The 25,124-nt window shown below is 36.7% G+C and overlaps 1 protein-coding gene across 1 annotated transcript in view; it reads right to left on the bottom strand.

Moving 5' to 3' along the window:
• Rdx (radixin) overlaps positions 1-25,124 on the bottom strand; it is a 61,421-nt gene that overhangs the window by 17,978 nt on the left and 18,319 nt on the right. The window contains exons 3-13 of the mRNA XM_051197464.1: positions 24,837-24,920; positions 22,453-22,548; positions 21,667-21,941; positions 20,300-20,383; positions 19,259-19,405; positions 17,350-17,446; positions 16,460-16,623; positions 13,380-13,510; positions 5,075-5,235; positions 3,712-3,804; positions 1,131-1,373 (exon numbers count right to left, since the gene is read on the bottom strand). Of these exons, the coding sequence (XP_051053421.1) occupies positions 1,131-1,373; positions 3,712-3,804; positions 5,075-5,235; positions 13,380-13,510; positions 16,460-16,623; positions 17,350-17,446; positions 19,259-19,405; positions 20,300-20,383; positions 21,667-21,941; positions 22,453-22,548; positions 24,837-24,920 (1,575 nt within the window). The remainder of the gene's footprint in view (positions 1-1,130; positions 1,374-3,711; positions 3,805-5,074; positions 5,236-13,379; positions 13,511-16,459; positions 16,624-17,349; positions 17,447-19,258; positions 19,406-20,299; positions 20,384-21,666; positions 21,942-22,452; positions 22,549-24,836; positions 24,921-25,124) is intronic.

The raw sequence follows: 25,124 nt of genomic DNA, 5'->3' as shown, positions 1-25,124 counted from the left end.
GCATTAAAAAAGTATTACTATTACATAAAGTTTTTAAAAGTATGAAAATAGTTTAAAGATGCAAAAATACATGCACACCAAATCTGACTCTTTAAGATTACTAATCTTTCCACTGTGTCATGGTTTTCTGGGTGGTATGCAAGCATCTGTGTGGAGGTGTAGGATCTCCTGAAACTGGAGTTACACACAGTTGTGAGGTGCTGTGTGGGTGCTGGGAATTGAACCCAGGTCCTCTAAAAGAGCAGCCAGGTTGTTCTCTTAAACACTTGGCCATCTCTCTAGCCCCACAAGTTTCTTTTTTAGTAACTGAGATGGGGAGGAATGTCCAAGGCCTTTCTTTTCTTTAATCATCAACCATATTTTATACATTCTAAGTTGCTTTAACTTTCTTAATCAAGTTCAAGGCCGTCACTTTAATGAAAAGTTAATATAAGATTAAAAAAAGGAACATTTTCTCTAGAAATATTAATATAGCTACTGTAATTATCATTTCTTTATTAAGATTTCACCAAGTGAAAAAAAAAAATAAAATTCTAAACTGTTGAATAACGCTGAAATTTCCTATTCTGACCTAATAATGTATACTTATATTGTTGCTGGAGTTTCTTTTCCCACCGCCCTTCAGCCCCAAATAAGCACATGGATGCTATATTAGTTATAAAAATGTTGGCCAATGACTAGGGCTTCTTATTGGCTATCTCTGTCTTAATTAATAACCCATTTCTATAAATCTATGTATTTCCACAAGGTCTTAGCTTGCTAGAGAATGCCTGGACCTGCTACTCCTTTTGTCAGGCATCTCGTTTGGTGCCTCTCTGCCTACCTTTCCCAGAATTCTCCTTGCCTCCTTAGTCCCACCTATCTTCCTGCCTCTATTGGGCAAACAGTGTTTTTGTCATCAATCAATCAGAGAAACGCGCGCGCGCACGCACACACGCACACGCGCGCACACGCACACGCGCGTGCGCACACACACACGCGCGTGCGCACACACACACACACACACACACACACACACACACACACACACACTCTCACACTCGGACATCCCCCATTGTATTAAGAGCTGGACACCTGAAGAAGCTAATTTTGATGGAGAGTATTAAGTGCACACACGGCTGCATCAGTACCTGGAGCTGCTTCTTCACACGTTCGTTTTTCTGTGTTTCCGTCACCCGCTCCTCCTCGCTTCTGTGATTCATCACGCCCTCACTGGATAACTCGGCACTGGCCTCAGCACTGTTCTCATCATGCTCATCATGCTCATTCTCTGTGGGAGGAACAACTGGTGGAGGGGGAGGGGGAGGAGGCGCAGACATCACGGTTTTTAACTCTTCTTTGGTCTTTTCCAAGTCTTCCTGAGCTGCGAAAGCCTGAACAACGAAAATAAGTTTGTGAAACTAGAAATAAAAAGAATTTATGCTGACTTTGAAACAAAATCTATATTTCAAAGATATGTCCTTTTAATAAAAGCTCCATTTTTATGGGATTCTAGGAGGTAGGAAACAAACAGTTTTTAAATATCTCCTAATCAAAAATATTGGTATAGGTCTATTCTTTGTTGCTGTAACTGTTGTATAAATGTTTGGTGGAAAACAACTTAAATCTCTACAATGCTGAGAAATGTCACACTTAATAGATTATAGCTAAGGCACAAGCAGAAAAATAGAACAGTTTACAGGAAATACTCTCAGGGAAGATAAAATGGATGACACAATGAGGAAGCAACTAGATAAGACACACGAGGAAGGGTATTCTACAGACCCTTTCAGCAAATCAGTATGAGCAGTATCTGTGCTAACACTTAAAGCAGACACAGAATCTAAACACCTGCTTTTCACGATGCAGAGCAACTACCTACAAACTACCAAACTAATTGCTTAAATTTTGGAATCCAAGTATAATATAACAGATGATAATTCAATAAAATGGAATTATATAAACAACAATTTCATTTCAAACATATATAACTGTACACATAAACATAGGAAATAGGAGAGGATACACATTGATGATTTAAAACAATGTCCTAGTTTATAGGACTGTAATTTCATTTTAAATTAATTTTTGTTTATCTGTGTGCATTTTTAAATTGTTCACAGGACTTGTAGCTGTAAAATATTTTAAAAGTTTGTACAACTCTAAAGTTCATAAATCCCTTTCTAAATAGGGTCTGTAAGATTCTTGTGACAAAAGAAGTATAACAGACTAACCATTTTACTCTATTATTTGTATGTGTTATGTGTGTGTGTGTGTGTGTGTGTGTGTGTATGTTATATGTCAAAAATATTCCAATAAAAATTGAACTGACTCCGCCAGGCTGTCCCAGCACTTGGGAGCCTGAAGACAGGTGGATCTCTGTGAGTTCAAGGCCAGTGTGGTCTACAAAGTAAATTCCAGAACAGCCATGGCTGTTACACACAGCCATGACTTGAAGAAAAAAAAAAGCTAACAAATAAAAAAAGTTGAACTGCCTTAAAGAAATATTTTATACAGTAAGTGTATTTTATTCTAGAAAAAAAATTCACTTATTTCATGTACCTTCCTTGGGTATATAAATTGTAAGTGTACTTATTTTAAGTTGATGTTATTGAATTAAACTCATTATCTTTTCTGTGCCATCCTTCCAATTACAAGTTTCATCTTTGCACTTGTGAATTCTCATTACAAGTCTTAGCAGTATCCACTCCTCCCTTAAGATTTATAAGCAGTTAAAGGCTGCTGGGGAAAGAAAGGAGCACAGGAGACCCGTCTCTCCCTAAGGAGCAGGAGTGAATGGTTGCTGAGACACTTTCCTTAGTGGTGTAGCCACTGGCAAGCTGTCCATGTTCCTGTAAATCAGATTTTACCCAAGCTCTGTAACCCTAAAGACTCATTGGTCCATTAGAAAGAAGAAAATCCAGGAAAGACGAAGGGGAGACACCAAGTGGGAAGAACAAGGGGACCAGTGGGAGTAGCAGCAGGACTAGAGAGAGTAACTGGGTGAATGTGGCCAGACTATATATATGCATGTATAAAAAGGCCATGTCCATGTATAATTAAAGCATGCCAATTAAAAAAAAAAAAACTCAAAAAGGAAAAAAAGAAGTCTTACTAGTGGCAAAACTACAACCCCCAACTCAAGCTCACCTCCTGTAATTGATTGTTATCTATTTAGTCTACCACAAAGTGTTTAATTCTTTCTTTTCATTTTCACCACATCCTTTGGGTATTATAAGCATCCAATATCTCAATCCATACTTCACAATGGAAGAGCTTGGGGTTCTTTTTGTTTTGCTTTTGTTTTTCTAAAATCTTTATAAAATCTTCAGAATCTGTTATCTACATACACAGTCCACCAATCTGCATCAGCAGACATTTGTCTGAAGCCCCATAACTCAATTTTCTATTATCCAACTGTCACTTTCATCTTCTTTAAGTCACACTTCAACGGCTACTTCTACTTTCTCTACTCACTCATTTCTTTTCTATCTACAACAGTCAACAATGAATTCCAGCCCTAAATCATTTCCAATCTTAAAACTAATTTATTTCTCAAGACCCAACTTAAATGTTTATTACTTTCCCAGATACCTGTCTGGTTCCCCTAGGTGATCACCTCGCATGCATTTCCCTGGGACTGAGCACGTACCACTCTTATTACATCATCTCTATAGGGTAAGCAAGCATACTGCCGGCTCACAAGCCAGCATACAACAAAACAGTGATTACTTTGTGTTGCCACTCAGTAGCTTCCTCTTCCTTTTTCTTCTTGGCTTCCTCTAAAAGTGCAATCTTGGCAGTGAATTCGGCAAGTTCTGCTGCCTAAAATGAAAATATTTTTATATTATGAATACTAGAGACAATATTTTTAATATTCCTTTTTAATGTTCAGTTGAAATATTTTCAGGTACATTCTTAGGCTGCTTTAAGTTTCCCTTGATCTTCCATTTTTAAAAAGGCAGTATTTCCTGAATATCTTAACTAGCTCATTTGAATATATACATGAGATGATGAGATAATACAGAGCAAAGTTAAAAGACTTTTTTCTACAGATGAGTAGTTACTCTTATTTCCATAGTAAGGACTTAAATGTGTAAGAGCTTGTTTTAAAAGTTTATCATTAAACAAACAAAAATTATATAATGTTCTGTAACTATGAAAGTATTTTGTTAACAGTTTCATCTGATTCCTCATTAGTTCCATTTCAAAGAGAAAAAAAACTAAGGTTCAAAAAGGAAAGGACAAGGGTGACAATCACACCTCTGGGATCCACGAGATTTTTGGTACTTAGGAAGTGGGAGGAGATGATGAAGGGTTCAAAGCCAGCCTGGGTTAGTATCAAGACTTTGTCTACAAACAAGATTCAAAGACATGTGATAAATGAACACCTGAATTGATAAGTATATTTAGAATCTTCTGTGTCATGCATACTTTCATTATTTGGAAGTACACTAAATGAACAAAGCGCCAACCAATCATAGCTTATAGATGTCATCCAGAAAATAAACATGCTTTATCAATTTATCTAAAATGCAAGATGCCATATGTCCTACTGCATAGCCAGTCCAAAGTCAGAATTAGCGTTCTCAACCTGTGAGTTACGACCCTTTAGGGGCAGGGGAGGATAGAACGACCTTTTCACAGGGGACTATCAGAAAACAGACATTTACATTATAATTCATAACACTAGAAAAATTATAGTTATAGCAACAAAAATAATTTTATGATCATAGGTCACCACAACATGAGGAACTATATTCAAGGGGCACAGCATTAAAAAGTTTGAGAATCAGTAGTCTAAGTGAATGAAAATCCTTTTGTTGGCCACTGGCTCCACTTAAAAGGAAACCATAATCAGAATATATTATATGAAAGAAGATCTATTTTCAATTTCATAAAAGGAAATAATATGACTCAAAACACATGGACCCCTTTATCCTGTTTGGTTTTGATTTTTCTTTTTTTTTTTTTTTTTAGGCAGAAAAAAAATGTTCAATTTCTGACATTTGTTATTATCCCTTTGGCATGCTTTTTAGAAGACACCATGTATTTGGTGAAGTGTTGCTCTTGCCAAGAATACATAGAGCCTTACCAGCTGCTCCTGGTTCTTCATTTGGTCAGCAGCTTGCTTGGCTATGGCGGACTTGGCCTCCTCCGCAGCTCGGCGCTCCTTGTCTAGCCGCTCTGCCTCCTCTTTTGCTCGTTGGCGCTCCTGCTCCAGTTCCAGAGCTTTCCGAGTCTGTTCTTCTAGTTCTGTCAAAGGTTTCACCCAGTCCACAAAACATGGGTTAATTTCAATCATCTTAATTACAACAAGATGCCAAAATCTGTAGTTTCTACAGATCACCATGTGTCTGAATATACAAACACTTCAATTTTAACTTTGTTTTTACACAATTTTAGAAATTATGTAATCCAAACCTGCAAGGACACTGAAAGCCCCTTACAGTTCAGGTTGTGTAAAATCACATAAAAAAAAAAAAAGAAAAGAAAAGAAAGAAAATCTTTAACTTTTGATCCAGGGGAATTAGAAAGGCCGTGGCCTGGGTGGAATAACACTTGAGGAGAGCACTGGCCCAGATGTACAAGGTTCAAAGTGCAATCCCCAGCACTGCCCAAAAGTAAAGATAGAGTTTCTTTATCAGTAGGCACCATATTTAGAGATCTATAAATTAATGCATTTTAAGACATATGTGGCTAGGGCCATAGCTCAGTGCTATAAGTCTTGTCTAGCACACAAGATAAAGTTCAACCTCTCATACCAGGACAAAACTTTAAGTCTTACTGACCATTCACCTCAACTAAACACAGGTGGGGGACCCTCATTGGAAATGCATGGACAGTCAGTGTTTTGAATTTCAGATTTGTGACGATTTTCAGTATTGAATGTACACAGTGATAGAATTTAGAGCTAAGAGTCAATATAGCATGCAATTCATTGGTTTCAGACTCATCTTCCTTGCACAACCTCAGATAATCTGATGCAAGACTTATTTCAGTGTACCTATGCTGTGACTGAGACCTGCCACATGAAGTCAAGCATCCAGCTTTCACTTAGGACATTATGTAAGTCTGAAACATTTCAGATTTGGGGGTATCGAGGTCTTTATGGATTTATTTGATGAGTCATAAACAATCTTGAGGGGCTAACTGTAGACACTAAATTTGAAAAGCAATTTGACATAAAAGCTCTTATGTGACCTACAAATCACTTTGGCGCAGAGAGAGAGAGAGAGAGAGAGAGGGAGGGAGGGAGGGAGGGAGGGAGGGAGGGAGGGAGGGAGGGAGGGAGGGAGGGAGGGAGGGAGAGAGAGAGAGTAGGCATACCCCCTTAAGACATAATGAAGTGCCTGACAAGCACTGTAATCTGTGCATGTACCAAGCTTATTTTTTCTTATCTCAGTAAACTGAATAAGAAAATATTACTAACACAAAACTATTTTTTAAAAGCCTAGATGACTTTAAAACATTGAATGTAGCATTACTTTGGCAAGTATTACTAAGAATTCTGACACAACAGTGTGTAATGTCCAAAAAAGACCAAGTCTTCCTTGTTGTGTCCTTTAGAGAGATGTAAAAACAAGATTTTATACCTCTTAATTTTACTGGACTTGATCAAAAGTAGCATAAGTAATCTCAGATTTGGGAGATGATTCTAAGGGTTAGTTAGAGAACAAAAGTGACTCTGGTTAAGCTTTAAGTTCTTGAAAATAATAGCATACAAATCTAGCATACAAATTCTATGTAGCTATTTAGCTACAAATATTAAAATGTATACTACAGGATGTTACCACAGCTTAATTACATGATGATTCATTGAATTTTCATTTAAAATTTAGTTAAGTTAACCTAGAATAAGCTTCTCTTGCCCTACTTGGCTGACAGAGCTCACAAAGCTCATGGCTCTACCATTTACCTACACAAACAAATTGAAAACAGGGTTCCAAAGAAACACAAGTATGCTAAGTCTCAAAGGTCAGGAATTCTGAAATACGTTCCAATATGTATGAGTCTGCAGGTATTATACTACATGCAATAAGCCAGTCACAAAAAGACAAACACTCCATGATTCTACTCACTACTATCCACAACAGGCAGGCACAGACAGAGAAGGGTATATGCTAAGGGCTATGGGTAGAGGGGACTAGGAAGTTATTGCTTAACAGGCAGAGGTTTAGCTTTGCAGGCTGATTCTTCATATCTTTAAACCATATACTTCAAAATTGGTAGTTTGGTAGTATGCTAAATTTTTAAAAAGATTTATCTATTTATTTATTATATATACAGTGCTCTGCCTGCATGTATGCCTGCAGGCCAGAGGAGGGCACCAGATCTCATTACAGATGGTTGTGAGCCACCATGTGGTTGCTGGGAATTGAACTCAGGACCTCTGGAAGAACAGTCAGTGCTCTAAACCTCTGAGCCATCTCTTCAGCCCTTGTGTACTAAATTTTTATGTCTGCCACGGGGGGCGGGGGGGGTGATCTTCTAACAAATTTTTGGAAGTTTGGATTACAAATTAAAATTTGACAAAGGTACTCCCTAATGTTATTTTTTTAAATCAACTTTCTGTAGTATCAATTAAAAAACAACAAAGATTCAATAACTTTTTGTTACAGATTCTTAAAATGACTTTAAAAAAGGATTATACAAAAACCCGTCTTTTAGAATGTTAAAATGAACATTATTCTAGTCTCACCTACCAAAAAAAAAAACCCACAACCCATTTGGATAGTTATATGACCTTAAGTGGAAATGGTCAGTTTTCACTAGAGCACTAGAACAAGGGTTAACAAATGCTGACCTATGTACCAAACCCAATGCTATTTTATTAACATTTTATTGAGACAACACCAACAACTTCACTCAGAATTACATGACTGCTTTCACACAACAGCCAAACTGAGTAATCAAGATGTGTTAATGCTTAAAATATTTACTGAATTCGCCCATACGTGAGTCAAGACTGGTGAAGAACTTGATAAGAATGATAAGTAGTACAAACTGTCCCCCATCTGGCTCATTAAAAAAAAAAAAAAAAAGCCAACACCTTTCCATCTTGGGGATGTGGTATGAAGGCTCATTTAAAATACCTCTTTCAAAAGTCACAAAGACAATCTGCTTATGTCCCTACTCATGTCAGAGTGGTGCGGTGCGTATCTCATAGTCATAATAGTTAATATGGAGGTGATAGGCAAAGGTAATGTAAATTCAAACTAATAAAATTTAAGGAAGCTTCTCTTCCTCACTCATATTTGAACCCCAGCATCATATGACTTTGCAAGTCAAATGATTTCTCACCCCAGGAACCAAGTATAGAAGCTACTACTAACATTGTAATAACAAAAAACAAAACAAAACAAAACACACAAAACCTATAAGCCTTAATAGATATAGCCCAAACATTAAGTTTTTCTGCCTCTTTTCAAAGGCAATGGTTTATCAACTACAGTATCTACATTATTGATTTCCTGGGGAAAACACATAATCTTAGAAGGAAAAAAAGTAACAATTTAATAATCACAATTTTTAGAATTCATAGAACACTGTGGCTGTGTATTATCAACTAAAAAACAAAGGAAAACAACAACAACAAAAATAGTACACCTAAGTAATAATGAAGTTATTATATGGCATTGTAAATAGAGTGAAGATTTCAATGACTAGTATAATTGTTAGGATACAATAATTGAAAACAGTAAGGCACAATTTTTTTTTTTTTTTTTTTTTTTTTTTTTTTTTTTTGCCAGATACAGTGGTGTGTACCTGCAGTCCTAGGTACTTTAAAAGGCTAAAGAATATGATCAGTTGACTCCAGGAGTTCAAGGCCAGCCTGGGGAATAAGGCAGATCTTCTCTTAAAACGAAACACCCCAGGATATGTGTCACACATGTTTTGTGTGACAAATGAGAAGACATTTTCACATGTGCTGTGTATTTACTCTACGTATCTGCCTCCCAAGAGTGGACAATAGCAAAGCCACACAGCAGCCTGGGACTATCATTCTACTGGGACAGGAAGACCAAGCTGAGGATACAGAGCTTGAGACTGGAAAAGTACTAGGAGGACAAGTGCCTTAAAAGGGAAGGGGCAAACAAGGAGAAAAGCCTCATCAAATCTGCATGCTGTTTCCCTCCAGTTATTTGCCAATTCCCCAAATGTGCATATAAATGAGACACAAGGAAGCACACAGAAAGCATGTAGGAGGCTACAGAATCAGAGAAAGAAATCGCACTCTTGTGAAATGACAGCATTTGGTGCTAACAGAGACAAGCCCTTATCATCTAGGCTACCATCTCTCTGGGAGAAAATATTTGCAAATCTCATATTTGACAAAGATTTGTTGTTGGGTTTTATGTTTGTTTGTTTGCTTGGTTTGGTTTTTTTTGAGACAGGATTTCTCTGTGGCTTTGATGCCTGTCCTGGAACTAGCTCTTGTAGACCAGGCTATTCTGGATCTCACAGAGATCTGCCTGCCTCTGCCTCCCAAGTACTAGAACTAAAGGCATGCGCCACCACTGCCTGGCTTGACAAAGATTTGTATCCCAGACATATAAGAACTCTTAGAACAACAAGAAATCCCATTGGCCAGTGAACTGGAAATTTGGACATTTTCCCCAAAAATAAAGAAATGGCCAGTAAGCACATGGAGAGATACTGAGCATCATTAGATACTAAGGTGTCAAACTCAAAACTCTAAGAGCACTGTAAATAATTTAGGAAGATGATAAATCAAAAAGACAAGCATTAATACATCCTGGAGAAGATGCAGAGAATTCACACATTGCTGTAGGAACATAAAGCCAATTAGGCAGTTCCTCAAAAATTGTAAGTCAATATGGCCAGCGATATGAAAACAATAAAACAAACCTGTTTATGTAATTCATAAGTTATATACAACAAAGTGAAATAGTAAAAACAATACAAGTGCCCAAGAACTGGTGGATAAAAATATAAAATATCATTCAGCAATTTAAAAACACAGATGTACTTTGAAAATACCAGGCTAAGTAAGAAAAACCAATCATATGTACAGAAAAGGCAAGTCTGTAGATGTGGTGATGGATTAACAGTTGCCCATGGCTGAGGGGGGTTACTGGGAGAAATTAGTTGACTGCTTAATAGGCATGGGATTTCTTCTTAGAGACGACAGATTCTGAAAATTGTGGTGGTAGCTGCTCATCACTCTGAACATATTAAACAGCATTAAACTGTAGTTTAAATGGCTAATTTATGGCATATTAAGATAAAACTAAGACCTCAAAACAAATTCAAAGGCAAAATTTACATAGGAGATGACAAATGACTGGGAAGTAATAAAAGAAAGTCATAATGTCCATTATCTTATTCTGACAAGCTGCAAGAATAAGACTGTGTACAGTTTACATGATTTTTTAGGAATATACTATCCAGTAACAAATGACTAGACTTACTCCTAACAGCTTTATACAGACTCTATCAGTATTTTCTGAGGTATTCAGGAAATAAAACGAACTATAAATAATCTCTGAATGCTAAATTAAGAATTATTTCCACTTCAGAATTTAGAAACCTAAGAAAATGAGGGTGTTAAAATGACTCACTCATGGTCATATTCTAACTTGATGACAAAATTAAAGTTTTGCTCCTAACTGTAAACAGTCCTATCTAATATTCATCACATTATCATGCTGACTGCCTCTCCACAGTTCAAACCACAGAATGATTTTGTTAGTTGTTGTTCCACTTCCATCAATAAGTGTATGCAACAAAGCAGGAACTGCACCTGTAAGGATTAAGGCATTATGCTGGCCAGCCACTGTCATCTGGCAGAATGCACTCAGGCAATACCCTGCTCAGCCCAGGTGCAAAGGGCCTTTAAAAGAAAGACCTCCACTCACGCTCTCTTTCTGCTTTCTTCTCTTTCCTGCTCCTCTCATGACAGGACGTTTTCTGTTTCCCTCCTCTCTCCTGTCCTTTCTCGGTCTCTGTGTCTCTTTACCCCTTTTCTCCCCCTTCCCGTTCTAATAAAATTTCTCACTTAAGCTATGTCTGCCTGGCATGTTTGTCCCCTGCCTTGGTCAACTTTGCCTGCCATGGAATCCACCAAGGTTCACCACATTTAATCATAACAGCATCTATGTAGTTCCATGCATCCAGTACTTATTACACATCCAGAATTAATGAAATCACTAGACCACAACTCCTTTCTATAGCTTGTCTTACGGAAGTCAATTTCACTTGGACATTCATTAGAACAGCAAATGAATGGCAGGTCTAGTAACAGCATCTTTCAGATATCCCCAACACAGCTTAGGATGTTCTAGGACAATTGCTCAACTCTTTTTGTTCTACTTAATGAGTCATTTGAAATTACAGCTTCAATAAAAATTAAAACAAAATGACAATGAAATATGATTACTATAACTATCATGACATATGGTCATTTGCTGCACTTGAATGAAAATTTAGCACAAATTACAAGACAATCATGTAAGTTTTAGGACTGCCTGGGAAGCTTTATTTAAAAAAAGAAAAGTACAGTGGTGGATGTCCTTTCCTTAAGATGACTGACTTGCAACTGTCTTGATAAAGGTGGTCTATATTCTTTATGTTCTAGCTCCCTTATACTCTTCAGTGCTTCTTTGAGTAGTTTTGTATGTAAACCATTAACACTTTTATTATACATCCTAAATAAATGAGATTAAAATTAAAAGATTTAGTGGTTATTCTCTCAAAGAGTTATATAAATTTTAAGAAGCTATGAATCAATATTTCATCTACTATCAAATATTCATTCTTTAACTACCCTTCAGTATAATACAGAAAGTCATGTGCCCAGTGGCACTAAGAACCAAAGTGAGGGCCTCACACAAGTAAGCAAGCATCCCGTCAATGTGCCCTATGTTCCTTAGTCCTGGTTGCTTTCCAGCATTCTTGAAAGGTGCAACTTATACTAGTCATGTGGTCCTTAGCACACATACATCATGTCACTCTACCAATGTTCTATAAATGTATTTCTTTCATCTGCACAGTTTTACTGCCATGTAGGTACTCCTAGAAGATGAAAAGGTACCTAAAGCAGAATACACAACATCAAATTTGGAATTCATTCTATCTCCACTTTGTGGTCTATAAACAGATACTTTACAATTTTTTGGTGGTGAAGAAAATTCTAGGTTATGAGAGGCGAGGTTTACTACTGAGTTAGAATAAAATATTTTAAAATCTGTGTTTATTTAGTCTGTGATATGGATACACATGGAGGCCTGAAGTCAACCAGAATCTGTTCCCTCCCTCTCACGACAAGGGTCTCACTGACTTGGTAAGACTGCCTGGCCAGTCAACCCCAGAATCTTCCTATGTCAGCTTTCCCAGTACTGGGTTATAAGCCAGTACCTTTTATGTAAGTTCAGGGACCAAACTCAAATCGTCATGCCAGCACAGCTAGCTAGTGCTTTATCCAATGAGTCATACCTCCAGCCCAAAGCACACATCTGGTAAGGTGGCACATACCAGTTATCCTAATATTTGTGAGGAGGGAGCCAGCAGTATTAAAAGTTTCAGGCCAGCCTGAGCCATCAATGTCCAAGTTCTATTAATTGTTAGGTGAAGGTATTATAAACAGAATAAGTTCATATTATCTGCTGATATTCTGCAGCTTGGGAAGGACAATTTAATCTGTTCAATTAACGTTTTTTCTTCTATTTTTTCCACTAATGCTTTGTCAAAGTAGTGTATCCTAGAGTTATTCAATGTAAACACTATGTCTTTCTTTGTACTTCAGCACTTTAAATACATGCTGAATAGAATGTTAATCTAAACATCAAAAGCAAACAAACAGCATGGCATGTCTTGCATGAGTTTGTGTGTTTTGGAGCCGAATATGAAGCCTTATACATACTAGGCAAGTGTCTTATTGAACCATACCCCCCACCTTTAGTGCTCTGTGATACACTACCTACCAAATGTTGTACAGAACCCATCTCTAGCCTTCAGTGCTTTATAATAACTGAAATCAAGTATTTCTTAGGGGCTTAGTTTATACAGGGAGAACTTAAAAATGTGTCAAGTATTTAAATGTCCCAAAGCACTATACTAAATGGGCTGAGGTTCCAGAAGCTATGAAAGGCATGTTTTTAGTTATGGAATTCCAAAAAAAGTTAAAAAGTATAAATTTATATATGGATAATATAGAAGAATACAAAGAACATTTGCATGATTAAAAAATGGAGGGGAATAAGAGTACAAGAGAACTGTGTGTTAAACAGACTTTGATAAGATTCCACTATACACTAATCTGTGAATTAAACACAACTACTCTATACAACACAAATAACATCCCATATCGGCAGAGAAACACTGCTATTTAGCATCACAGTAATAATCTTGAGTTCACTCTTCAAAAACGCTTTTACCTTTCTGGGCTTTCATCGTCTGCTCTTCAATTTGCCTCAGACGCTCCATGAGTTCTTCCTTTTCACGTTCTATTCTTTCCTTTTCCTTCTCTGCTATTTCCCTTTTCTTCTTTTCATTCTCTAATTGTGCCCTTAAATTACAAGTTACATAATACAAATAAACAGGTAGAAACAAATTAATCAGTTATTTGTTCTAATCCCAAATCAAATTAAGAAAGCGTAACATAACCATTTAAAGACTTCAACATATTCACCATCTACAGTTCAGTTTCGAGCACTGCTGCACTACCTGCTCATAGCCATCTATGGCAGCATGTGCTACAACCCCAGAGCTGGGGGACGGCAGAAGCAGGTGAGTCCCTGGAACTTGCTGACAGACCTTGCCTTTCAAGTGTCTTCCCCAGTGGCTCTCGACTTCTAACCTCCACACAATTAAGGTATGTGTATGTACATACACACAATAACACACACAAAATTTTCAAACTTAAAACAACTATACAAAGCGTGGTCTCAGAGACAACTCAGGTGGGAAAAACCTCAGGAGATCTAGCATATGCATACAGAACAGATTAAATGTAGCATATGCATACAGAACAGATTAAATGTAACATCTTAATATAGTTTGCTGCACCTATTGCCGCAACCCAAGGGAGTTCACTCTTTTAGTTAACAGGAGCCCTCCATTAGGAAATAACAAAGGTTTAAAGAAAACATATACAAGTACCTTCAACTGCAAAACAGCTTGGGAGCTCAATGATTTTCAACCATTAAAAACAACTTAACACAAACTGAATTTCTGGGTACTAGCCATTTATGCCTAGATATAAGATGACAAATAAACTACCATCTTTCACAATTTAGAAGGTATTTAATGCTGGTAAAAGGGGAAAAATATCAAGAAGATTTATCTGTGTCTGTCACAGTCCTAATAAGATCATGGGGGGGGGGGGGGGGAGTTGGGAAACTAATATAGTCATCAAACATCTAGCAAGAGCCTACCCTTGGACAAACTCCATGTGGGTGACCAAAACCAAAAAGATGAGGACACTAAACTGTGTTACTTCGTATGCTTAATATTCAAATTACTACCTTCAAAGATAGTATTTTTCACTGAAGTGATTCTATCTCTAACATTTCCTTAATATTCACAAAAAAGGTACCAACTGCCACCTAGTGCCAATTATATCACAAGCTGTACTACCAAACAATACTTTCTTACTAAGAAAGCCTGAATTTGGAAATTCCTGTAGATCTTGGGCATCTATCTGTTCCCAACAAAAAAAAAAAGTGTAGAACTCTGCAGGAAAACTGTCACAAGTTAGCAAGAGTTGCTGGTGGTGACTTCCTGATACATCACTGCTGACACAGGAAGCTGAAGGGTCACTAAGCCTCCTACTGATGAATGAATATGGTACTGCATTTAAGAACCAAAGACCCGAGGCTAAAGAATTGGCCCAGAGGACCCAAGTTCAATTCCCAGCATCCACATATTAGGCCACAATCATCTATAACTCTTATTCCAGGGGATATGACATCCTCTTATGACCAATACAAGCACAAGGCACATGTGTAGTGTACATACATACATGGGCAGACAAAATGGTAAATAGACATTAAAAGAAAAACCAAATCTTTAAAAAATATTTTAAAAGAACAAGAGACAAAGAAATGATAAAGATAGATAGATAGATAGATAGATAGATAGATAGATAGATACATACATACATACACACACACAGACAGAATGAATGAATCAAGTGAGGGCTGCTCCACTCCAGTTCTAAGTTCTCTATGATGGACTTCCTCAACACCCAGAACAAAGAGCCAATACCTATCTGTCCTGGGTCTCTGCAGCACTTCCCGCCTCATTTCCATCTATAAAGTATACTCAGGCAGAGACATTGGAAGCTGGGAATTTCAACACCCCTAGAAAACTTAAATAAAGAGGCTTAAGAGCAAGCTGGCATTTCCGAGGCTCCTGGGACAAAAGCAGGGCCTAGCACCAGCCCTCAACTTTAAAAGCCTGCTGTCCTCTTGAGCTGTTCATAGAAGCAGAAGTACCAGTTTTCAAATAACTACTTTTCTACAGCATGCTGTCTACAACCCAGGTTGTTTGTTAGGCTATTCCACCACTCCGTAGCCTCTGAACAGTCATGTACAGCACTACCACAGGTCCTTAAGGCAGCTACCTTTCTTCCTGCCACACTCTGAGATCGTTAATTCTTGAGGATTCAGTACAAACCAAGTCTCAAGGCCTAGAGGCTATAACCTATCTCAGGGGCTCAAAACCTTCTGGGTTACTCTCTGGCACAAATGTCCCTTCTAGGGAAGAGTGTTAGCTTCATTTAGCTTTTCCCTATTGGTGTCTCATCAGCTCTTCTACAGGGATGGAGGTAAATGAGATATGTAGATAGGGGGTGGGGGAAAAGACTGAAAAGAAGGTGACTATAAGTAAGTATATAGGAGGCAATTACCCTGATGGTGTGCAAACATTTTGGGGCTGATTCTGCAGTACTGCTGAGATGCATTTCTCACCTCTTATCTCCACAGACCATACCAAACTACAAGGGCATTCAGCTCTTCACATCACATGCTGACACCTAGGGTTGCTATAGGCCTTTCTCATCTCCCACATAAAACTGGGAGACATTATTCTTCCTTGCACACTGAAAGGATTAACCTGGTCCACTTACTGATCCCTAAGAAAACCCTGCATATTCTTATCTCTACACATTTGTTTATGCTGGCTTCCTCCTTTGAACATGCCTTTCCCACACCCTAACCAAATCACATTTTCCCCAGGAAGCTTCTTGACATTACTCACATTATATATGTATGTATTTTCATTTAGAGTTTGGGTTTCTAAATATTCATTTCAACCCAGTTCTATTTTGAGGACATAAATATATTAAAACTACACTGCCTCTATACTAACACGTAACATTAAATTATTTTAGAAATACATTTCACGCCCATCACCAAAACTGTACAAAAAGTCTGGCATTAAACACACCAATAAGAGTCTGTAACTTTTAGATAGCTTGTCCCAAGCAATTAAATGAACAGGTACACATGAATACCTTTCTAACTGCTTCTGGTGCTTTTCCTCCCGTGCCTGAGCCTTCATTTGCTGAACTTCAATAGTATCAGGCTTCCTCCTTCGCATGTACAGTTCATGGTTTCCCATACACAAGGCCAAAATCCGCTTATTGATTCTCAGACGAGGAGCATAGAAAACAAAATCCTGAATAGAAAATATTAATTTTAAAATCGTTCACAACGACTCAATTTCAACATGTGTAAAATTCTGATGTCACTGCACATTAAGTTTAGGGACTCCGAAATCTCATACACCTCCACAGTTCCTTATCCCTTCATTTCTCACCTGTTTTCTAAAGATGAACTAAATGTCATTAATTCTTTCAAATTCTCCAAAGACTCTACAAACAGCTATCCTTACACCCTGGAAAAGGGTTTGTTTTGCCAATACTGTCAAAACTGGTCTTTCTCCATGGCTGTTTTAATCTAAAAATGTTCTTCAAATATTTATCTTTTAGATAACAAAGATAAGTACTAAGTACTAAAGTATATTTGACACTAATTATTAAAAATCTAAATAAAAAGTCTCAAATATTAAAATAGAAAGTTCAGAGTACACAAATAGAGTTTATAAAAAACAGTAACCTCTACTACAATCTTGCAAACAATAAATGCTGTTTAAATTACTTCTTAGGGATGACTGTTAATACCCTTCCAATACCATTACCAATCATATAAATCACAGCTAAAACTCTTACATCTTAAGAAAAATGGAAACTTTTGTATTTTAATAGAATTTCATCATTGAGAAAAAAATGTAACTATGGGAAGATAATATCCCTCAGAAACAATTCGGGGTGATAAGTGCCCTTCTTTAAGTGTCATAGAAAGCAGCAGAAAATCTTAAGTTGATAAACAAAAAAATACTTACAGGTGCCTTCTTGTCAATTGGCTTTATAACAAATTTTTTGTCATTAAAGGAAATATTTCGGATTTCACTCCATGGAAAACCAATTTTGGGTGTTAACCTTACGGGGAAAAAAAAGTTGCTTTAAATTTAAGGCAGGAAACAGTGGGAAATATACAGCTCAGGGACAGATCAAATGGCAAGTCTTAAGAGCGCCAGACTCTCAGAGCATATAATCTTACACTATACAGGTGATGCTAACTTAGAAAGGAAAATTTAATTCAATCACATAAAATAATAGCCATTCAAGATTTTCTGGCTTGAATTTCTCTTCTGTTTAGTTTTTACCATGTTGAGTCTTAAGCTGCAAGGATCAGTTTGGTAGGACAAAGTAATTATAACATAATCATAAATTCTGATGTGGAATATACAAAGTACTGAATATTAAAGATTTCCTCATAATTTTAAGATGTTTAGATACATGACTATATAAAAGTAGTGAATTTCAGTAAAGTTTAATTTTATGATATGTGAACCTAATAATGAAAATTGCTCCCATGTTCTTACTACCCCTCTCCCTGGTCCCCTACTGTTTTTAGACCACCAGGCTCTTATTATATAGACCAGGCAAGCCTAAACCTTACATCCTCCTGCCTTAACACCCAAGAACTAGGATTTCAGAATGTGAGCCATTGTGCCTAGCAATTGTCACTACCATTGTGCCACGCTGTTTATAAACAAATTGGGAATCAGACTGGAATCATTTGATTCCAGTCATGGAATCTCATGAGAACAAAAATGACTATACACAGAGAGGCCATTTTAATCAGGTTCCTGATAAGAAAACAAGATTTTCTGCCTATTTATATTACTATTAATGCCTAATAAGCACTACGGCATAACTACTTATTTACATAAAATAAATCAATATGCATGTTATTCTGCCCTCTAATGGCCAATGACACAGTATCAGCACAATCTGCTTTAATGAGGAGGGTGGGAGGGATTGATAGCGTAGATTTATTATTCTTTAGAGAAAGACTTTATTATTATTGTGTGTAATGGTGCACATGACAGCAGATACCCTCAGAGGCAAGTGAATCCATTCTCCCTAGAGATGGAGTTAGAGAAAGTTGTGAGCCTTAAGACATGAAAATTAGGAATCAAGTCTGCAATCTCTTTAGAAGTAGCATATGCTCTCAATTGCTGAGCCATCTCTCCAGCCCTTAGTTTTTACACTCGAAAAGGACTATGAGTTTGATATATTCACACTGTATTATATATCTGTATCATCCATTTGTAGTATACATATATAGTATCAACATATTTTAACATTATATACATACACATAACTAATACTATATTACAATATTAGTAAATACTGTAAGATCATGATGTAACATATAGGATATGAATTGTGTATATATACAAAAAATTAAGTTGATCAAATTAAAAATATTACACTAACCACTGTAAATAATAGGATAATCTACTGAATTGATCTTTAAAAGTATGTAAAACAATTCCTACAAGAAAATGCTTAAACATATCTATTATTTCCTCTTGACTTATTATGTAAGTTAACTTATTTCAAGCTACAAGTTAACTATAACAACATTTAAGGACTCCCTTAATTTACTGAGGTAACAGCTTTTACTTGTTACTAGATTTCACTCACAAGAGATAAAAATGGCACACTGTAAATACAGGCAAACCCTCTCATGTAATAAACAGACTCAGAAGTGAACTCTGAAACTACAAGGTACTAGGAAAAATAGAAATGACATCTAAAACTCAATGTGGAATTAACTACTTCTTTACTGTAAGAGAAAGAAAGCAATAAGGACAATCGAGTCAACTTCTCCAAGCAGAGCTAATCTGAAAGCCATTCAGACCACAGAAAGACTAGCTCACCAGACATCTGTATACTCACTTGTCGTCATGCTCATAAATATTCAGACCCAAAGCATCAACACCCAGCCACAGTTCAGTGCCCTTCTTATTCTTGATTTCAAAGTAATTGACACCATACATTTCTAGATCTTGTGCAATCTTCAAATATTCCATCATTGAATCTTCCCTATGAAAATACAGCTGAATGTAATACATTTAAGTAGACACTTGTAAACATTAAACTAAAACTACAAAAATACTCAAACCTTTTTTAACATCTGTGTGTGTATAGGGGCCAGGAACAGCATGTGTACAGGCTGTGTCAGAGTCAGTATCCTGGCTGAATACTGAAGTCACAGAAGATGTTACCAGGGAAGGTTAAAACAGTTTTAGATAGCTTAAATTACTTTAATTCATATTTTTAAATGGGCATTATGTAGTTTACAAGAACCCAAATATTTCAAATGACTCATACTCTACATTGAAAAAAATAGCTATCTTATTATTAACAGAAATTAAGCAACAGACAGGAAAAGACATCTCTCTCTCTGTTTTTTTTTTTTTTTTTTTTTTTTTTTGGTTTGTCAAGACAGGTTTCTCTGTATTTCTTTGGAGTTTATCCTGGAACTTGCTCTGAAGACCAGACTGCCTCAAACTCAAGAGATCTGCCTGCCTCTGCTTCCTGTGTGCTGGGATTAAAGGTGTGAGAAACTGACACCCAGGAACAGAGAAAACAGAATTCTTAAGTCCTGATTATTTCTCCATAGCTACTATTTTTGTGACTAAATTTAACATTGTCATTTAATGTAGATAGATAATACTTTTGATTTAGAAAGGGGGGAGGGAGGGAGGGAGGGAGGGAGGGAGGGAGGGAGGGAAGGAAGGAAGGAAGGAAGGAAGGAAGGAAGGAAGGAAGGAAGTCGGTTCTCTCCAACCATTTGGGAGGGATTCAACTCAGATCATTAGGTGTGGCAGCAATTTTAGCTGCTTGCTGAGTCATCTCACCAGCCCAAGAAGATTTTAAATGAGATGAAAGTGCTTTAACGTGGAAAGAAATAAACAGAAACTAGTTCTCAGATACCTTAGCATTCCTCTGTGTTCTTCATGCCAGTTTTGTATTCTCTCCTCCCACTGTTCTTTTGTCAGTTTGTGTTGCTCCAAAACACTACAAAGGAAAAAGAAATGTAGTTAATGTCTTTGATTAAAAAAATTCAAGGTCTTTTCAAAGTCTATAGAGTCCTTTCATAACTTGACTATGAAAGCTGTCACACAAATCAGTGCACATGTTAAAACAACACAGAACTAAAAATATTACTGAGCATATAAAACAGAATAGAACAAGGTCATAGGCTGTGTCAGAGTCAGTTTCCTGGCTGAATACTGAAGTCATAGAGGATGTTACTAGGGAAAGCTAAAATAAAGTTTTAGATAGCTTAAATTACTTTAAATAATTCACACTTTAATGGCATTTTATAGTTTACAAGAACTCAAATGTTTAAAATGAATCATACTCTGGATTGAAAAAATAGCTATCTCATTATTAACAGAAAACTAAGAACACAAAGGAAAATAGAATTTTTGAGTCCTGATTAACCCTTTTTTATACTCTATATATACTATTTTTGTGACAAAATTTAACATTGTCATTTTATGTAGATAATACTTTTTATTAAGAAAGAAAGCATAAATTAAGCTGAACATGGTGGTGAATACCTATAATCCCAGTACTTAAGAAACTGACGCAGGCTAATTTTGAATTTGAAGTCAATGTGGGCTACACAATTTACTCAAGGACCAATGTGCTCAAGAACTCCACACTAAACCCTATGTCCACACACTTGTGTTTCATCTGTATTCTGTCAATGTTCTTACTCAACAGTGAACTGATAAAGTATTCATATTTTTCTACTCAACGCCAAAGCAGCAAAAGCAATATATTTATAATAAAACACCATAGACTCTGTCTCTTTCAGCCACAGGAAAATTAACCACTTTTGCTTATGGTGGATCCTTAGAGGTTACAAATCTAAGGTTGCGTAACTAGCAAAGAGCAGATTAGATTCAGTTCCCAAACTTCATTCTCCAGTCATTTGTTCCCATGCAGTGTTGCTCTGAGTGTTACAAAGGTGGGACTGTATTGCACACTAAACCAAAACTTCATTCTATGGAAGAAACAGCTCTTGCCCCTTACTAGTCAACAGTGTTTATTATGCATCTACCTGCGTGTGTTCCAATGTTTAGAAACAGTAATTCATATTGTTCCCTTAAGACCAAACCATACTCCTTTTGCTGCACATCCTACAGACATGAACACAGTAGAACAGATAGAAATCTGTGCTTTACTTGACTAAGAGCCACCTGGCAACTTAAAAGTCTTTTTCAGAAATTTGGCATATGCTTCTGGAATATAACTTTAGAGAATATTAAATAAAGGCCTACTTTCCTTACCGCTGTGGGAGGAGTCTGTCATTAGCCAGGTACCCTGGTTTGTGAATCTCTTTATTATAATCTCCATACTTGGCTTGGACAGCATAGGAAGCCAAAAGAACTGCAGTTTCTGGTGGGCAATATATCTCATCATTTAAGATGGCTTCTTTAACTTGCAAGAAGAAAAGTCTCTGTGTTATTTCTTGAATCAATTCCTCAGAAACATCTTCAGGAAAGAATTTAGCTCTAAACTTGAACTGTAAAGGATTTTCTTTTTTAACATCTTGCTGTGTCACCTAGAATAGTAATTTAAAGGATAATCAACAAAACTTAATTCACTGTAAATGAATATATTTACATCAAATTATTTTTTTATAGAAAGTGGACAGTAATGCTATATATAAGTCGTAAACAATGCATGTGCTAAAGTTCCTGTGTGTGGTCCTGAGGCTGCCAAGCAGCTCTGGGAGCCCAGTCAACAGCCAGAATGAAAATGCCTTTGTGTGCTGGAGCTCATCCTAGAGATGTTCACAGCTGGCGGGCCCGTTTCTAACACATGTTAACACCTGCTTCAAAATTCTATTTCTCACAATCATTGGTTCATACACAGTAATAGTAATATTGGAGTAGTAGTAGTACAGAGTAATAGTGGTAATATTGGAGATGCTTAAATGAATTAAAAGGCATGAGTAATGATCAAGAGACAACTGCAAAAGGAGGCCTGGACTTAAGCATACCTGCTAATACTTTTTTAGCACAGATTAATAAACATACCAAATTAATTTAATGTTACTATACACATCTTACCTTTTTATTAAGTTTAAGCCAAGTAGAATATCCTTTGCTGTCTACATACTGTAGCCCAAAAAACCAGACCTCACGTAAACCAACTGTTTTTACAACCTACAAAACAAATAAATTCAGATTAACATTCACAGAGTGATCAGATGACATTCGACACCATAGGTCACAAGGAAAAAATTACACAAGTAGAAGTGCCACAGAAGAGGGTTTTCCTTTAACACACTCTTTTTTTTTTTTGACAGGCTCAAAAAACATTTCTGAAAACATCAATTCAGCTTTTTATTCTCAGGCCTGTTACGCCACTTCTATCTTCATTTCCTTGGCTCGAATCACAGCCTCAGTAAACAAAAGAACAGTGTGAAGGATAGAAGCACAGATGGGGCAAGCCTATGCTCCTATTTGATTCCTGCAGTGTTCAAGCAGTACTTAGGGCAAAGCACTTCACTCTGGTGACAGAGTCTGGTGCCTTCAATTCTTGGACCATGTCTAAGTTTCACATTCTACACCATTGCTCACACTTTTCCTTCTGCCTACAATACTTCTGCATCTTTATCACTCATCGAATAATTTATTATTTAAGTCCCAGATCAACTGACATTCTTTCTGTGAATAAAATTTCTATCATAGAAATAAAATTATTAATTTGTTCCCTATACCAACTAGCTTACAGTGTGTCTTTTTATGTGTCTTAACACTTACATGTCTAAACACCTAAGGACAGACAGATATCATTATTTTATTCATCTTGAAATCCATGTCTTCTGATAAAATGACTAGTGGAAAATTCCCAGGAAAAAGCCATACTGTGTGAAGATTGTGCAAGACTAAGCATGGAGATTTTACAAGAGAAAGCATAGAGAGTTGAAATGTTACAGATGCACAAATTATCCTTGCACATCTTAGGTCTATGTAATTGCCATTCATGTGCACTTCCTTATTTGACCTAACAATCTTTCAACTATCTAGTTTAAAGAACAAAAACAATAACAAAAAAACCACCTTCAGACTCCATTAGTTTAGCAGATCACCAGCTTCTACCAACCCTAAGCTAAGAATATCATCAGATAACATCTGAAAGATACAGCAGTTTTTCCCTACTGCTATAATCCATCCCCGCTAAGAATATCATCAGATAACATCTGAAAGATACAGCAGTTTTTCCCTACTGCTATAATCCATCCCCCTACTCTCCCCACTAGAGTGGTGAATGTTCTATGCCTTTTTCTGATTCCGTGACTATAGCAATCCATAGAAGCACTCCTACAGTGGGATGTAGTCAAATCAACCTGTGTATGTGTTCCTAAAGGGCTCAAAATAAACTTATTCCCTTTGAAGTTAGAACTGTGTTGCATATGAACAAATCTGTGATGAGCATCCTAAGGGCTGGAATAAAGTGGCAGAACCAGAATGCATACCAGTATACCACCACATTACAGTATATTTTTAAAAGCCACTTGTATTTAAAATAAAATGAGGAAAATAAGGAGACATGAGATTTAAAATCTTTACAAAAGATTTAACTTCACTTAAGTAGTAAGCACTTTTGGCTACTTTAAGCAAAATTTTTTTCATTTACTAATTTCATTTTACATGTGGCTGTTTTGCCTGCATGTGTCTTTGCATCACATGTATACTGATGCTATCCATGGAGGTTAGAAGAAACTGTCCAATACCCTGGAACTGGAGTTACAGATAGTTGTATACAACCATGTGGGTGCTGGGAATCAAACCTGGGTCCTATGTCAGAGCACTAGGGTGTTTAACCATTGAGCCACTGCTCCAGTCTGATTAATGTTTTGAATGACAATCTTAAGAGACTTCTTTTCAAGACAGCAAGACACACTCTTCAGTTTACTTTCCTTTACTTGAAAAATTTAACTTAAAAGATATAAATAAAAAGTAAGAAAAAAAATAGCTAAGAAATAGTAAAGGTTGTAATTTCTTTAAAAAGCAAAAACTTCTTGGGGGGGAAGAATACAAAATATAAAGACTCAGACTAATGATGCAAAATTAAATCAGTACCAAACAATGAAAACTGTTAATTGAACTCTGACAAAGAGAATGTGTTGGTAATATTGTCATTTTCACAGGGTCTAGAATCACCTAGGAGACACACCTTTACCTGTGCCTACAAGAACTTATCTGGATTAGGTTAACTGAAGCAGAAAGACTCACCCTAAATGTTTCAATACTCATTGCTTCCTAATCAGTTCCAGCTGCCATGATTTCCTCACTGTGATGGACTAGATCTGAAAACTGAGCAACACTAAACCTTTCCTTCCTTAAGTTGCTTTAGTAAGGTTATTTTCTCACAGCAACAAGAAAAGTAACTGACCCAACAGAAGTATAGAAAACAGAGTTGCATGCTTTATGAAATTAAATGGTACCTGGTCAAAAAGTTGTTTGCCAGTTGTATTGGGCTGAATGGCAAATTCTAGCTCAGCATCCATTGTAGTTACTCGTACGTTGATCTACAATAAAACCAAAAAAGATAGTGATTAGAAAAGATAATACATTTACAAAGCAGTAAGCATAAAAACATTCTTTGAGTTACAGTATTTGTGTGGATTTACAATGCTGGGGACCGAATCCAGGGCTTTGTGCATGCCACGCAAATCTCTACCACTAAGCTACATCCCTAGTCCTTGTTTTTTTGAGATAAAGCCTTGCTATGT

Source organism: Phodopus roborovskii, unplaced genomic scaffold, assembly GCF_943737965.1.
Source record: "Phodopus roborovskii unplaced genomic scaffold, PHOROB, whole genome shotgun sequence".
NCBI lineage: Eukaryota > Metazoa > Chordata > Mammalia > Rodentia > Cricetidae > Phodopus > Phodopus roborovskii.
The sequence above is the reverse complement of the archived record's forward strand: the minus strand, read 5'-3'. Positions and strand labels throughout refer to the sequence as shown.